Source organism: Bombina bombina, chromosome 2, assembly GCF_027579735.1.
Source record: "Bombina bombina isolate aBomBom1 chromosome 2, aBomBom1.pri, whole genome shotgun sequence".
In the NCBI taxonomy this organism is placed as follows: Eukaryota; Metazoa; Chordata; class Amphibia; order Anura; family Bombinatoridae; genus Bombina; species Bombina bombina.
This window is the reverse complement of record NC_069500.1, coordinates 1,319,258,362-1,319,274,055: the sequence shown is the minus strand read 5'-3', so window position 1 is coordinate 1,319,274,055 and position 15,694 is coordinate 1,319,258,362. Positions and strand designations below refer to the sequence as shown.

General features: G+C 37.4%; 1 protein-coding gene across 2 annotated transcripts in view; it reads left to right on the top strand.

Annotated features, from left to right (window-relative positions):
- The window catches only part of ACOX3 (acyl-CoA oxidase 3, pristanoyl), a 278,298-nt gene that overhangs the window by 84,994 nt on the left and 177,610 nt on the right, over positions 1 to 15,694 (top strand). For both annotated transcript variants that reach the window (XM_053704177.1, XM_053704176.1), the window contains exons 8-9: positions 6,297 to 6,393; positions 7,992 to 8,174. In XM_053704177.1, the coding sequence (XP_053560152.1) occupies positions 6,297 to 6,393; positions 7,992 to 8,174 (280 nt within the window). The remainder of the gene's footprint in view (positions 1 to 6,296; positions 6,394 to 7,991; positions 8,175 to 15,694) is intronic.

The following is a 15,694-nucleotide window of genomic DNA, read 5'->3' as shown; positions in this document are numbered from 1 at the left end:
GGTTTATTGGATTAACAGAAAATGTGCAATATGCATCCAAACTAAATGAATACCTGTAACTACCTAGCACTGATTAATTGGTACACACAATTGGTTTGGTGAGCCCATTAAGCCTTGAACTTCATAGACAGGTGCATCCAATCATGAGAAAATGTATTTAAGGTGGCAAATTGCAAGTTGTTGTTCTCTTTGACGCTCCTCTAAAGAGTGGCAGCATGGGGGCCTCAAAACAACTCTCAAATGACCTGAAAACAAAGATTGTTCAACATTATGGTTTAGGGGAAGGCTACAAAAAGCTATCGCAGAGATTTAAGCTGTCAGTGTCCATTGTGAGGAACATAGTGAGGAAATGCAAGACCACAGGCCAGAAGTGGCAGGCCAAGTAAAATATCAGAGAGGCAAAGGATGGTGAGAATGGTCAAAAACAGCCCATAGACCACCTCCAAAGACCTACAACATCATCTTGCTGCAGATGGTGTCACTGTGCATCGTTCAACAATTCAGTGCACTTTGCACAAGGAGAAGCTGTATGGGAGAGTGATGCGGAAGAAGCCTTTTCTACACACACGCCACAGAGTCGTTTGAGGTATGCAAACGCACATTTGGACAAGCCAGCTTCATTTTGGAAGAAGGTGCTGTGGACTGATGAAATAAAGATTGAGTTATTTGGTCATAACAAGGGGCGTTATGCATGGCGGCAAAAGAACACAGCGTTCCAAGACAAACACTTGCTACCCACAGTAACATTTGGTAGATGTTCCATCATGCTTTGGGGCTGTGTGGCCAGTGCCGGTACTGGGAATCTTGTTAATGTTAAGGGTCACATGGATTCCCATCAATATCAGGAGATACTTGAGAATAATGTTGAGGAATCAGTCACAACGTTGAAGTTATGCCGGGGCTGGATATTTCAACAAGACAACGACCCAAAACACTGCTCAAAATCTACTCTGGCATTTATGCAGAGGAACAAATACAATGTTCTGGAATGGCCAGTCCCCAGACCTGAATATCATTGAAAATCTATGGGGTGATTTGAAGTTGGCTGTCCATGCTCGGCAACCATCAAACCTAACTGAACTGGAGATGTTTTGCAAGGAGGAATGGTCCAAAACACCTTCATCCAGAATTCAGAAACTCATTACAGGCTATAGGAAGCATCTAGAGGCTGTTATTTCTGCTAAAGGAGGCTCTACTAAATATTGATGCAATATTTCTGTTGGGGTGCCCAAATTTATGCACCTGTCTAATTTCGTTGTGATTCATATTGCACATTTTCTGTTAATCAAATAAACCTCATTTCACTACTGACATATTACTGTGTCCTTCAGTTATTTGATAGATCAAAATGAAATTACTGATCCAAACTCCCAATTATTTATAAATGAAAATCATGGAAATTGTCAGGGGTGCCTAAACTTTTGCATACGATTGTGTGTGTGTGTGTGTATATATATATATATATGTATATATATATATATATATATATATATATATATATATATATATATATATATATATATGTATGTATATGTGTGTGTGTATAAATTTTGTGCAAAAAAAAAAATTTAGATATATGTAGAAAAATGTACTGATGAAGAAATATTCTGTTATGTTAAAGGGATACTGAACCCACATCTTTTTTTCATGATTCATATAGAGCATGCAATTTTAAGCAACATTTTAATTTACTCCTATTATTAACTTTTTTTCCATTCTCTTGGTATCTTTATTTGAAAAAGCAAGAATGTAATCTTATGAGCCGGCCCGTTTTTGGTTCAGAACATGGATAGCGCTTGCAGATTGGTGCCTGCATTTAGTCACCAATCAGCATGGGCTACCCAGGTGCTGAACCAAAGATGAGACGGCTGTTAAGTTTACATTCCTGCTTTTTCAAATAACGATACCAAGGGAACGAAGAAAAAATTATAATAGGAGTAAATTAGAAAGTTGCTTAACATTTAATGCTCTATCTAAATCATGAAAGTTTTTTTGGGGGTTCAGTATCCCTTTAAGAACATTGGAATATGAAATATTCATATTTTCAGGTCGGGTTAGCACAATTAGGAAAATGCTATAGTGTTTGTGCCACTTTTTTTTTCTCCATTGACTTCTATGGGGGAATACGTGAACACGCACACAATATTGGATGTTTAGATTTTTTGCACTAGTCTGGTTACCGCTTGTGCAAAATAAGATTTTTTTTTTTTAAAACTTGTAATACCAGCACAACACAACTAGTGTTAAAAGCTTAACTCTAGCGGTGTTTTCACGATTGCGAAAATGCAATATACCATGCCACTAGTAGTGTAGCCCTAAATAAATGCTAGATAGAATGATGCATTCAAAGAAAAGATTAGTCTAAGAATAAAATGTATCTTTTTTTAAGATTCATTAGCCTTTTAAATACTGACAAAAGTGTAAAGTTTTAGGGTCTATAAAACAATGGGTGCTGTCATGTTGTAACTTAGGTTACCTTCTCTGCTGTAGCCAATTAGGAACCGTTATAAATAGGTCACTATAGTGTGCAGCCAATGGCTGTGTGAGATATAATAGTGTTCTGCACTTCCATTTCTAACAGGAACTCAAAAAGCTCACACTTTCAGAATGAAATTACAGGAAGAGGGGATAAAATAAATAATAAAAGTATATTGTAGAGTTTTTTATATATGTGATTTATCATTTTATTTTTCCATCTAAAATCGTTTAATGTCCATTTAGTAAAGTTGCTGTTGTGATTTTTTTGTAGAGAAAAGTCCCTATACAGTTAAAGGGACATGTTATACAAATTATAAATCACTTGAAAATGATGTAGCATATCTGTAAAAAGCTTTATATAAAAAATGAAGCTATTTTAAAGGGACAGTCTAGTCCAAAATAAGCTTTCATGATTCAAATAGGGCATGCAATTTTAAACAACTTTCCAATTTACTTTTATCACCAATTTTGCTTTGTTCTCTTGGTATTTTTAGTTGAAAGCTAAACCTAGGAGGTTCATATGCTAATTTCTTGGACCTTGAAGACCAATTCTTATCTGAATGCATTTTGACAGTTTTTCACCACTGCAGGGTGTTAGTTCATGTGTGTCATATAGATAACATTGTGCTCATGCATGTGGAGTTACCTAGGAGTCAGCACTGATTGGCTAAAATGCAAGTCATTCAAAAGAACTGAAATAAGGGGGCAGTTTGCAGAGGCATAGATACAAAGTAATCACAGAGGTAAAAAGTGTTTTAATATAACTGGTTGGTTATGCAAAACTAGGGAATGGGTAATAAAGGGATTATCTATCTTTTTAAACAATAACAATTCTGGTGTAGACTGTTCCTTTTAATCAAAGTGTCCTTAGTAGCCACATCCCATTGTAAAATAACTTTATGCAGCCAATCGGGATGTTTATCCCAGGACTTACGAGGGAGCATGCATCTGGCATGTGCAGGCACAGTCACTTTATTTCCCTTCACTGTAAAGAAAGGTACAACTCAGTGGCGTCACAAGGGGGGGGGCGGGGGGGGCGGGGGGGCGGGCCGCACCCGGGTGACACCCTCCAGGGGGTGACACCAAAAAAAAAAAAAAAAAAAAAAAAAATTTTTTTTTTTTTTTAATTTTATTGAAATTCAAAGAAATACAATGTTGAGATGCATAGATTTTTTTTTTATTAGAGGGGCTGGCATTTGTGAACATTGGCGGGACTGGGGAAGTTGTAGACACACAATTTTTTTGCCCCTTGAGCCAGTGCTGCAATTTCAACAAATAGTTTTCCCGGCTGCTTTTGCTTGTTTGTACTTTGCTTCTCCCCTGTCCAATTTCGCTATGAATGTTGTGGGCATGCCGTGGGGCTTGCAAAGTTGCACTGCTAGCCTAAACCTGCCTGCCTATCTGTGCTCACTGCTCAGTGACATGTGGAGCAGTGGAGTCACTCACTGCTGTGCTGTCTCTCTAAACGGGAACTGGCAAATCATGAGGGGATGCCTGGCACCTGACCGCATGACTGTTTGACACTGTCTTTAAAGTGAAGGAGCCACGTATGATGCCCACCAGACCATTACGGTTACGGTACACTAAGTGCACACTGAACAGGTAGGAGGGCGGGCGGGGGTCTGGGGGTGGGCAGAGTGCAGAGATGATTGTCCATAAGAAGCGGTAGGCACGCGGCTCGGGGCTGTGCACTGACAGACTTGGAACAGAGTCAGAGAGCAGAATTTTCATAGTTTGCGCCTAAACCTTTTCTTTAGTGATTTATTTTTAGAGTGCTCTGTTTATCTTTCATTTGATGGTCTGCTGAGCCAGGGAGCAGCTCTAGGCATGAGTTTCATAATTAATGCAGTGCAGTTTACATATTTTGTAAGTGTGTGTCTGAGTTTTTGTGTGTGTGTGTCTGAGTCTGTTTCCGAGTGTTTGTGTGTGCATCTGAGTATGTTTTTAAGTGTGTCTGAGTGTTTGTATGTGTGTGTGCCTGTGTTTTTGTGTGTGCCTGCTTTCGGGGGGGGGGGGGGTGACACCATAACTTACTGCACCGGGTGACACCAACCCTAGTGACGCCACTGGTACAACTAAATCTTGCGAGATTATGGTAAAATTCCACAATATCACAGTCGAGTTTAAACTCAGCTCTGATGATGCTGATTGGGTGTTTGTTTTTCGCAATGCAGATGACAGTAAAAAGAGTAGCTAAGGATAACTGCTCATAGAGCACTTACTCAGGTGTACTGAAGAAATTCTGAGTTAAAATATCTACCTTTTGTTATTTTATATTTTTACATAGAGATGTTCATGTGATATTTTCTAATCCGTGATTTACAGATATGCTTCAACACTTTCAAGTGATCCATAATTTGGGTAACATGTTCCTTTTAATCTATGGGATTCATTAAATTTTTTCTCATACAATAGATGATGAAACCTTACAATAGATCAGTATATTTAAAGAGCAAAATATTGCAAACTCTTACAGTTTTTTTTATATTTCTTCTGAAATTCCAGTGCAATAGGACAGGAAATACATGACCTTAAATTAACATTATTTGTACATATTCATTCAGCTTACTTATTTATTAGATCCTCATTTGTTTAATAATAGAATCCTTTGATCATCATGTATTTGTTACCGACTTCTAATAAAATATATATTAATAAAAATTTATTTTTTATTGTACATTTTATTCTGGGGCCAGATTTGCCCCTGTTAGCCCGACTTCGCGTCTAGCGGGCAGCAATACACTGCTTGCATTTATCATTGCACACTGCAGCTAGTGTGCAACGCCGCCCCAGCTCATGCGTACCCAATCGTGCTCGAGGAGAAGTATCAATCTCCCCAGTTGGAAATGTCCAGAGGATTGACATACGCCACATAACGGGTGGCGAAGTGGGTTAAGAAGCGGTAAACCTGCAGCCAAGGGCGCTCCGAATCCTTGATAACTCTGGGCCTTTGTCTAAATCAAAAGAATAGAAATATGTTACAGTATAAATTTAACACTTATAATTTGTTGAGCTATTTTTTAGCGTTTTTTTGTTGCTTTACCAAGCAATGTCCTTTTTTAGCTCTTTAGATATTTCTGGAACAAAAAGATGGCTTAACTAGACTTGTAATTTAATTTAAAAGTATGTTCCATTATTTACTTTAGCCCAACAAATTCTCTTGGGACAAAAAAATGCAGCGTGGGGAAGATCTAAAAATGACATTAGATGTTTTATGGCTTCAAGACTTGGCTTTGAGTACAAAGGAGCTTTCCTGTATTAATTAAATATATTATTAAATAGAGCTTTTTCTCTACAAGTGAAAGCTAAAATGAATTAAACAACACGGAAGTCAAAATTAAACTCAGAGAGAGTTTCAATTTACTTCGATTATCAAATTTGTTTTGTTCATTTGGTATTCTTTGTTGAAAAGTATAGCTATGTAGGTTTAGAAGCATAAATAGCCTACTGTGAGCTAGCTGGTGATTGGTGGCTACACACATATGCATCCTGTAATTAGCTCATCAGATATATTCAGCTAGCTTCCAGTAGTGCATTGCTGCTTTGGAGCTGAGTTTATGCATTTAAGCCCTTTGCAAAAGTTAAACACATAGTTACATGCAAGCAATAGTGCAATAATAAAATGCTCTAACACGTGAGAGCATTTTTTAAGTACATTTATGCCGCTATAAAACATTTCTTTCATGTTAATACATTATCAGTTATTTTGTTTACTGTAAGTGCATTACTATGTGTCCAAATTTTTTGATGAGCACTTCATAACTTTTTTTTAAACAGATATATATTATATTATCATATTTTTTTTTTTTTCCACACAGTTTTGCAATGTTCCACAATGTTAGAATTCCTCAAGAAAACCTACTGAACCGCACTGGCGAAATATCATCTAGTGGGTCATATACAAGTGTGTATAAGGTAGGTATAAAATCCTAGATTCTCCTTAAAGGGATAGAAAAGTAATAAATAAATAAAATGTGCATGGGCTCACTTCAAATTGAAATCTAATCATTTTTGCAATAAACTTCCATTAGCAAAAAAGCCTATTGTAAAAGTATTACTGTTTTTCTGCAGCATACGCACGTATCCTGTGAGGGCCCATGCCCCAGTGTTCAAACACAACACCTTCTCAGAGGCTCAGCAGTGGCTTGTATGGCACAATTATGTCTTCAGAACCAATACACACAATACTGCCAGCTCTCTGAGAAGGTGTGGTTGGTTTTTAAATACTGGTGCACAGGCCCTCACAGGATATGTGCGTATGCTGCTAACAGTAATAACTTTTACTAGAAGCACTTTTGCTAATTGATGTATATTGCTCAAATGCTTCTATTTAAAATTTAAATGCACCTGTGCACATTTCATTTTTTTTTTTTAACCTATCGATCCCTTTAAGTCATTATCGGCTATTATTTAAAGGGAAATGATGCACCACAAATGTTTATTTTTTATCTAAAAGTTTAATTATTACTGTATAGTGCTTTGTTTTTTTGAAAAATAGACATTTCTGTGCTAAATAAACTAACTTGTTTTATGTGACAGTTGTCCGTATCACCTAGTGAGCAATAAAGTCCCAGGATGCAAATGCACAGAATCAGACACTTCCTAATAGTGTTACCTTAAATCTAAGCAGCTTTTACTTAAATTAGGGAGATATTTAATGAAACAAGTTAGTATCACTTCTGAAGCTTTGCAAGTCACCATGACCCATATATAAATACTTCTACTTGAATAAATATTACTAAACCCACAAAGGTGATTGTAAAGTACATTTAAATGATTTAATAGTATGTTATTAATGTTACTAATTATAATACAAAGGCAAATAAAAGACAAAGCTAATATACATAGCAGCAGGTTTGTAAAATATACCTTGTAATCCACTACCGGTAAAAATATCTATACATTGGAAGAAGATTTTCAGTAACTGATATTATATCCCATCTGCCCTGTTTCTGTAAAACAGATAATTTTGTGTTTCATATGGTTCTGTCCTTTGCATTCATCTGCCATAGGAACACACCATAATAATGTATTGACTTTGGAGTGTACCACTACTAAGGGCATTCATACAGAGCATATAATTTTAAAACAAATTTCAATTTACTTCTGTTATCAAATTTGTTTTATTCTTATATTATTCTTTGTTGAGGGGCATACTTATGTAGGTCGCAAACACTGCTACCATCTAGTGTTCTTGCATATTTATAACTTAATACTTTGAATGTATTCTTGCAAACCTGCACTCCAGACACATGCAGACTTCTGAGCCTACATCTCTGCTTTTCAACAAAGGACATCAATAGAACCAAGTCAATTTGATAATTGAAATGAATTGGAGACTTTTTGTAAAATTTTTGTAAAATTGAATCCTCTCTCTGAATCATGAAGGAAATTTTGGATTACATCACCCTTTAAACAACATCCATTTGTTTACCTTTTTATGTTCTTATAAATTTGGCACAAGATTCCCTTGATGTCAAACTTTGTGTGTTTCTTTTATTTTCCCCTTGTAGGACCCCAAACAACGTCTTGGTGCTTCTCTTGGAACCTTGTCAAGTGGCCGGGTTTCAATTATTGGAATGGCAGTCGTCAACTTAAAGCTTGCAATAACCATAGCCGTTCGTTTCTCTGCAACACGACGACAGTTTGGGCCAACTGAAGCAGGAGAAATACCTGTACTTGAATATCAGTTGCAGGTATGTTATTTCTTTACATTTTTGTTAGAATGTCAAATTTATTTAAACTCATATTATAGCTGTTGAGTGGTAGAGCTTAAAATCAAACAAAAGAGTAATCTTTCTGGGAACCTGGGGCTAAATTACAAGTGGGGGACAAAATAGTTAGTGCTGAGGTGCTTTAACATCTCTAGAAAGCAATCCATTCTGATTAAATTTTTGCGCTCATATTACTAAAGTCTAAAAATGTTTGGCTTGAGTGGTAGTCTAGGGCGCGCTAGCATCTCCATGTCAGCACAGGCGTACAATGTCAAATTTCTGTTGAATGATGCTTAAACGCTAAGCCTATGGTGGGCTCAAAATCCACTCAAGTAGTTCTTTGTGTAGATCTGTGCTATACCATTTAAATGAAAACTAAGCATTAAATACTTCACACTTATATAAATCCACATCCCTCTTCCTAGTACTCCCTCATCCCCATATACCATTTTATGCTCTGTCTGAATAGCGAAAGAAAAATATTGAGTGCCTTAAGATCTGTTAAAGGTTCAAGCTTTTTTGCCTTGTGTAAGAGATCTGTAAGTAATGGGAGTTGTAATTAATGGGAGTTTAGTTTCAATATCAGAATTAAACCATGGTTTATATTCAATTCTCTGTATAGTACCAAAGGAAGAGGGTACTTTTGGCCGGTTTTGGATCTCAAAATATTGAACACATTCCTGAAAGCTTCTTTTTTTAAGATGGAGACAATGTGTTACTTCCTTTTGTGCAGGAGGGTCAGTTTATGTCTACCATAGACTTAAAATATGTTTATTTACATATACCTATTTATGTGCTGTGCTTGCAAAGGTTATCACTAGAGTTCTTGAGTTCCTGCAGGCGGATCTGGATAAGGGAGCTTTGGAGAGAGGTCATTGTGTAACCTCACCTACCACCTGTGCCCAGTTACTTGCATGTCTTCCAGTATTTTTGTAGAGAACAGCTCACAGCGATAGCCATTTTTCCTTTATTTAGTTACGTTACTCACAAAGTAATAAGGGAATAATGTACTTGCTCATATGTGACTGTAGCAAATTCTATGTTGGAATGACGAGCAAAAAGCTTAGAACAAGATTACAAGAGCACCTTAGGAATATCAAAAATTCTATCAAGGATAAAGAGGAAGGCAAAGCTCTAACATCAGTAGCTGCACATTTCCTGAATTACCATCTATCCAATGCCAAAAACTTAAAATGTGTAGGATTAGAGAAAATCTCTCTTGGAATCCGAGGAGGAAATCTGGAACAAGCACTGTTAAGAAAAGAATGTAGATGGAGATAGTGTGCACCCTAATGGGATGAATGAACAAAACCATTTTTACTGTTTTCTAGGATAAATACAAATCTCCATCTAATAATATAACCAGTATGGGAATAAGATTCTCATACTGGGTTCACTGGGTTCAAGATTAATAATATTACTACCACCTCTATTATAGTTCTCTAGCCATAATAAAGATCTGTATATATCCATATAAGATCACTAACATTATCTTTTATAACACTTTAACACATTATTGGCTAGTTTGACAATTTCTTCAATAATCACAATATTTTACGCTCGACATCACAATCACATCATAATGAATTCTTAAGGAAACATATCCTTTCTAATTATTTCCCCTCTTTACACTATATATTTTTTCACTTTATCACCTTGTTAGTAAATTATCTGGGTCTTATATACCTGTATATCCCAACACGTTCGTTATGCTTTAATAGTGTCTGGGTTCTATGTAATATCATAATAATTCAAACTTGAAATGCTTATATAGCGAGATCCTTATATTTGACATTATTAAAGGGACACTGAACCCAAAAAAATTATTTTGTGATTCAGATAGAGCATGCCATTTTAGGCAACTTTCTAATTTACTCCTATTATCAATTTTTCTTCTTCTCATGCTATCTTTATTTGAAAAAGAGGGCATCTAAGCTTTTTTTTTTGTTCAGATCTCTGGACAGCAACCCAGGTTGTTCACCAAAAATGGGCCGACATCTAAACTTACATTCTTGCATTTCAAATAAGGATACCAAGAGAATGAAGAAAATTTGATAATAGGAGTAAATTAGAAAGTTGCTTAAAATGTCATGCTCTATCTGAATCACGAAAGAAAAAAATTGGGTTCAGTGTCTCTTTAACCCCTTAATGACCACAGCACTTTTCCATTTTCTGTCCGTTTGGGACCAAGGCTATTTTTACATTTCTGCGGTGTTTGTGTTTAGCTGTAATTTTCCTCTTACTCATTTAATGTACCCACACATATTATATACCGTTTTTCTCGCCATTAAATGGACTTTCAAAATATACCATTATTTTCATCATATCTTATAATTTACTATAAAAAAAATTATAAAATATGAGGAAAAAATGGAAAAAAACACACTTTTTCTAACTTTGACCCCCAAAATCTGTTATACATCTACAACCACAAAAAAAAAACATATGCTAAATAGTTTCTTAATTTTGTCCTGAGTTTAGAAATACCCAATGTTTACATGTTCTTTGCTTTTTTTGCAAGTTATAGGGCTATAAATACAAGTAGCACTTTGCTATTTCCAAACCACTTTTTTTCAAAATTAGCGATAGTTACATTGGGACACTGATATCTTTCAGGAATCTCTGAATATCCCTTGACATGTATATATATTTTTTTAGAAGACATCCCAAAGTATTGATCTAGGCCCATTTTGGTATATTTCATGCCACCATTTCACCGCCAAATGCGATCAAATAAAAAAAATTGTTCACTTTTTCACAATTTTTTTCACAAACTTTAGGTTTCTCACTGAAATTATTTACAAAAAACTTATGCAATTATAGCATACATGGTTGTAAATGCTTCTCTGGGATCCCCTTTGTTCATAAATAGCAGACATATATGGCTTTGGTTTTGCTTTTTACTAATTAGAAGGCTGCTAAATGCGACTGCGCACCACACGTGTTTTATGCCCAGCAGTGAAGGGGTTAATTAGGGAGCATGTAGGGAGCTTCTAGGGTTAATTTTAGCTTCAGTGTAGTGTAGTAGACAACCCCAAGTATTGATCTAGGCCCATTTTGGTATATTTCATGCCACCATTTCACCGCCAAATGCAATCAAATTAAAAAAAACGCTAAATTTTTCACCATTTTAGGTTTCTCACTGAAATTATTTACAAACAGCATGTGCAATTATGGCACAAATGGTTGTAAATGCTTCTCTGGGATCCCCTTTGTTCAGAAATAGCAGACATATATGACTTTGGCGTTGCTTTTTGGTAATTAAAAGGCCGCTAAGTGCTGCTGCGCATCACACGTGTATTATGGCTGTCTGCCAGTACCCAGTTTGCAAAAAAAATGTTTTTTTTTTATTTTTTTGCCTGTTTTTCTGTAGTGTAGCTTCCCCCCCCCACGGACCAATCCCCCACCCCCTGACTAATGTATTTTTACATAAATAAAACTATTTTTTTCAACTTTTCATACATAATTTTTCTGTAGTGTAGCGGTTCCCACCCGCTCCCTCCCCGTGCACACGCTCGCCCCCGGCCTCCCGTGCACGTGCGCGCGCCCGTGCGCGCCTCTGATCACCCCCGCCCATGAGCCCGCCCCCCTACACATCATCAGGGCCATCGATGGCCGCCTCCCGAACCGGCTCCCACCCACCAACGGATTTAGCCGGTGATGTCCGGTGCAGAGAGGGCCACAGAGTGGCTCTCTCTGCACCGGATTGCTAAAAAAGGTTATTGCAGGATGCCTCAATATCGAGGAATCACTGCAATAACCGGAAAGCAACTGGAAGCAAGCAGGATCGCTTCCAGCTGCTTTCCAGACCAAGGACGTATGCCACACGTCCTCGGTCATTAAGTGTATTTTTTTTTTGAGGACGTGTGGCGTATGTCTTGGTCGTTAAGGGGTTAATATCTGTTAACCCATTAGATACATAGGGGTTTCTGACAAGGACATATATATATACTGGATATAGCTCACAGCTAAGATTTAAAAGCCAAGATTTAAAAGCAAAAGTGCAGGGTTTTCTCTGTGTGTTGTATTAATTTGTTTTGTAATTTCCCCTATGGTTCTTGCACCCAGACCTGTCTGGGGTTAACTGCCTGTGACTCTGGTGACAGCACAGCTTCTTGTGAGTGCCAGTGAGCACCCAGGGCTGAGCATGTTGCAGGGTCATGGTATGTGTACCCGGTCCGGTCTAGGAGTGCAGTCCCCTTCCGTGTTTTGTATATATATGTATGAGTATACCCAACACATTTGTTATACCTCAGTAGTCTCCGGGTTCTATGTAATAATATAATAATCCAATATTTGAAACGCTAATATAGCGAGATCCATATATTTGATACTATTAACATCTGTTAACCCATTAGATACATAGGGGTTTCTGACAGGACGGAACCTGTACTTTCCAATGTCTTATACACTGGTAACTTCACATTATCAACATGGATGTCTGACATTGATACTCTGAACATATAATGGTTGATTGCAACAATATTGTTTCAAAACATATATATAACATACTTAAACTTTGCAGCTATAGTCCATGGTCTCAGCACTATTGTCTCAATAAAATAAATAAGTGAGAGCCAGAACAATCATTTATTCATCTATTCCTAACGTGTCATTTTGGCAATTGATCTATATAATATATACATGCCCTGACATATATATATATATATATATATAGGGAGTTATTGCAATACTAATACTATATTTGGGCTTTAGCCACTATTTATAACAAGTCACCACCATTGAGTGGGACATGATATAGCAAATACATTAAGTTGGACAATTATATAGTGCAGATCTGTTTCCCACAATATACTATTCTCAGAGTCTCGGACCACTTATACATTTCTATGGTGATATTATTTTGGGAAATACTGGCTCCTAGTATTCCCTATTTGGGAGTACTACACAGTTCCAGTCTGTTAAGCAACTATTAGGATTTATATTTTTCTAACAATTTAACACTCTCAGCTATCCCATTAGCTTTACACTGGTTTATTATTATTGTGTTCTAACTATTTGTTTTAAAGTGTGTGTTTTCTCATTCTTTTAATATTTAACCAATAAAATCTACTTTTTAAACCCTTTTGTTGTGTTCCTACTAATTGGGATTTCATGTATGCTTATAAGTGCAAACCTCAATAAATAGACACACGTCTAACCTTGATTAACAACTTTATTCTCAGTTGTAACAATGGTGAGGAGTGCTATTTAGTATACACTTCTTGTAGTTGGTCCAACCACTACTTGTTCTTGCTCTGAATTAAATTGTATACAGCACCTATTCTCTTAAAGGGATAGTAAACCCCAAAAATGTTATTGTTTAAAAAGATAGATAATCCCTTTATTTACCATTCCCCCAGTTTTGGATAACCAACACTGTTATAGAAATATACTTTTTACCTCTGTAATTACCTTGTATCTAAGCTTCTTCTGACTGCCTCCTTATCTCAGATCTTTTGACAGACTTGCATTTCAGGCAATTAGTGCTGACACTTAAATAACTTCACGTGCATGAGCACAATATTATCTATATGAAACACATGAACTAACGCCCTCTAGTGGTGAAAAACTGTCAAATGCAGAGGCGGCCTTCAAGGGCTTAGAAATTAGTATATGAGCCTACCTATGTTTAGCTTTCAACTAAGAATAACAAGAAAACAAAGCAAACTTGATGATAAAAGTAAATTAGAAAGTTGTTTAAAATGACATGCCCTATCTTAATCATGAACGTTTAGTTTGGATTTACTATCCCTTTAAGTAATTTGAATTATTTCCCATTGGGTCACCATTCAGTAGTGCCATCCTCTATCCCCCTTTCCCATTTCTCTTGTAAGATGTATCGGGTCCACGGATTCATCCATACTTATGGGATATTCTCCTTCCCTACAGGAAGTGGCAGAGAGAGCACCCACAGCAGAGCTGTCCATATAGCTCCTCCCTTAGCTCCACCACCCCAGTAATTCTCTCTGCCTGCTTAACTGGTAGGAAGGGCAAAGGGAGTGTGATGACAAAAATGTTAGTTTTTATTTTCTCAAGCAAAAGTTTGTTATTTTAAATGGTACCTGTGTGTACTAGTTACTCTCTGGCAGAAAAGGGATGAAGATTTCTGCAAGGAGGATGATGATCTTAGCACTTTGTAACTAAGATCCACTGCTGTTCTCACAAGGGCTGAAGAGTACAGGAAAACTTCAGTTGGGGGAACAGTTTGCAGGCTAAACTGCATTAAGGTATGTTCAGTCTATTTTTTTCTAGACAGACTGTGTTATTTCTAGAAAAGGCTGGCAATATCCCCATGAGGGAAAGGTAAGCTGTATTCAGTAAAAGAGGAATCCAAGCTTGCATAAAGGGCTCATAGTTACTGGTGACACTAATAGGAAAAAATGTTTTGGTTTAATTACAAATAAAACGTTTTTTGAGGGACTTTAAGGGGTCTTTGTGGCTTGTTTAAGGGTTATTAACCCACGATTCCTGTGCTTTAGAAATTGTGTCCCAAGGATATCTTCTGGACTTCAAAGACTCTCCCCCCCCCCAAGGGGGAGATTTCACATTTGTCAATTGTCTGCAAACCAGACAAAGAGACAGGCGTTCTTACGCTGTGTAGAAGACCTACATACCATGGGAGTGATCCGCCCAGTTCCAAGAGCGGAACAAGGGCTAGGTTTTTACTCCAACTTGTTTGTGGTTCCCAAAAAAGAGGGAACTTTCAGACCGATCTTGGATCTCAAAATTCTAAACAAATTCCTCAGAGTACCATCTTTCAAGATGGAGACTATTCGGACTATTCTTCCTCTGATCCAGGAGGGTCAATATATGACTACCGTGGATTTAAAGGATGCGTATCTACACATCCCTTATCACAGAGATCATCATCAATTCCTCAGATTCGCCTTTCTGGACAGGCATTACCAGTTTGTGGCCCTTCCTTTCGGGTTGGCCACGGCTCCCAGAATTTTCACAAAGGTGCTAGGGTCCCTTTTGGTGGTTCTAAGACCGCGGGGTATAGCAGTGGCGCCTTATCTAGACGACATCTTAATTCAGGCGTCGACTTTCCAGCTAGCCAAGTCTCACACGGACATCGTGTTGGCATTTCTGAGATGTCACGGATGGAAGGTGAACATAAAAGAGTTCTCTCGTCCCTTTCACAAGAGTTTCCTTCCTAGGGACTCTGATAGACTCGGTAGAAATGAAAATATTTCTGACGGAGGTCAGAAAATCAAAACTTTTAATCACTTGCCGAGCTCTTAATTCCATTTCTTGGCCATCAGTGGCTCAGTGTATGGAGGTAATCTGACTCATGGTAGCGGCAATGGACATAGTTCCTTATGCCCGCCTACACCTCAGACCACTGCAACTATGCATGTTCAAACAGTGGAATTGGGATTATGCAGATTTTTCTCCTCAACTGCATCTGGACCAGGAGACCAGAGATACTCTTCTCTGGTGGTTGTCTCAGGACCACCTGTCTCAGGGAATGTGTTTCCGCAGGCCAGAGTGGCTCA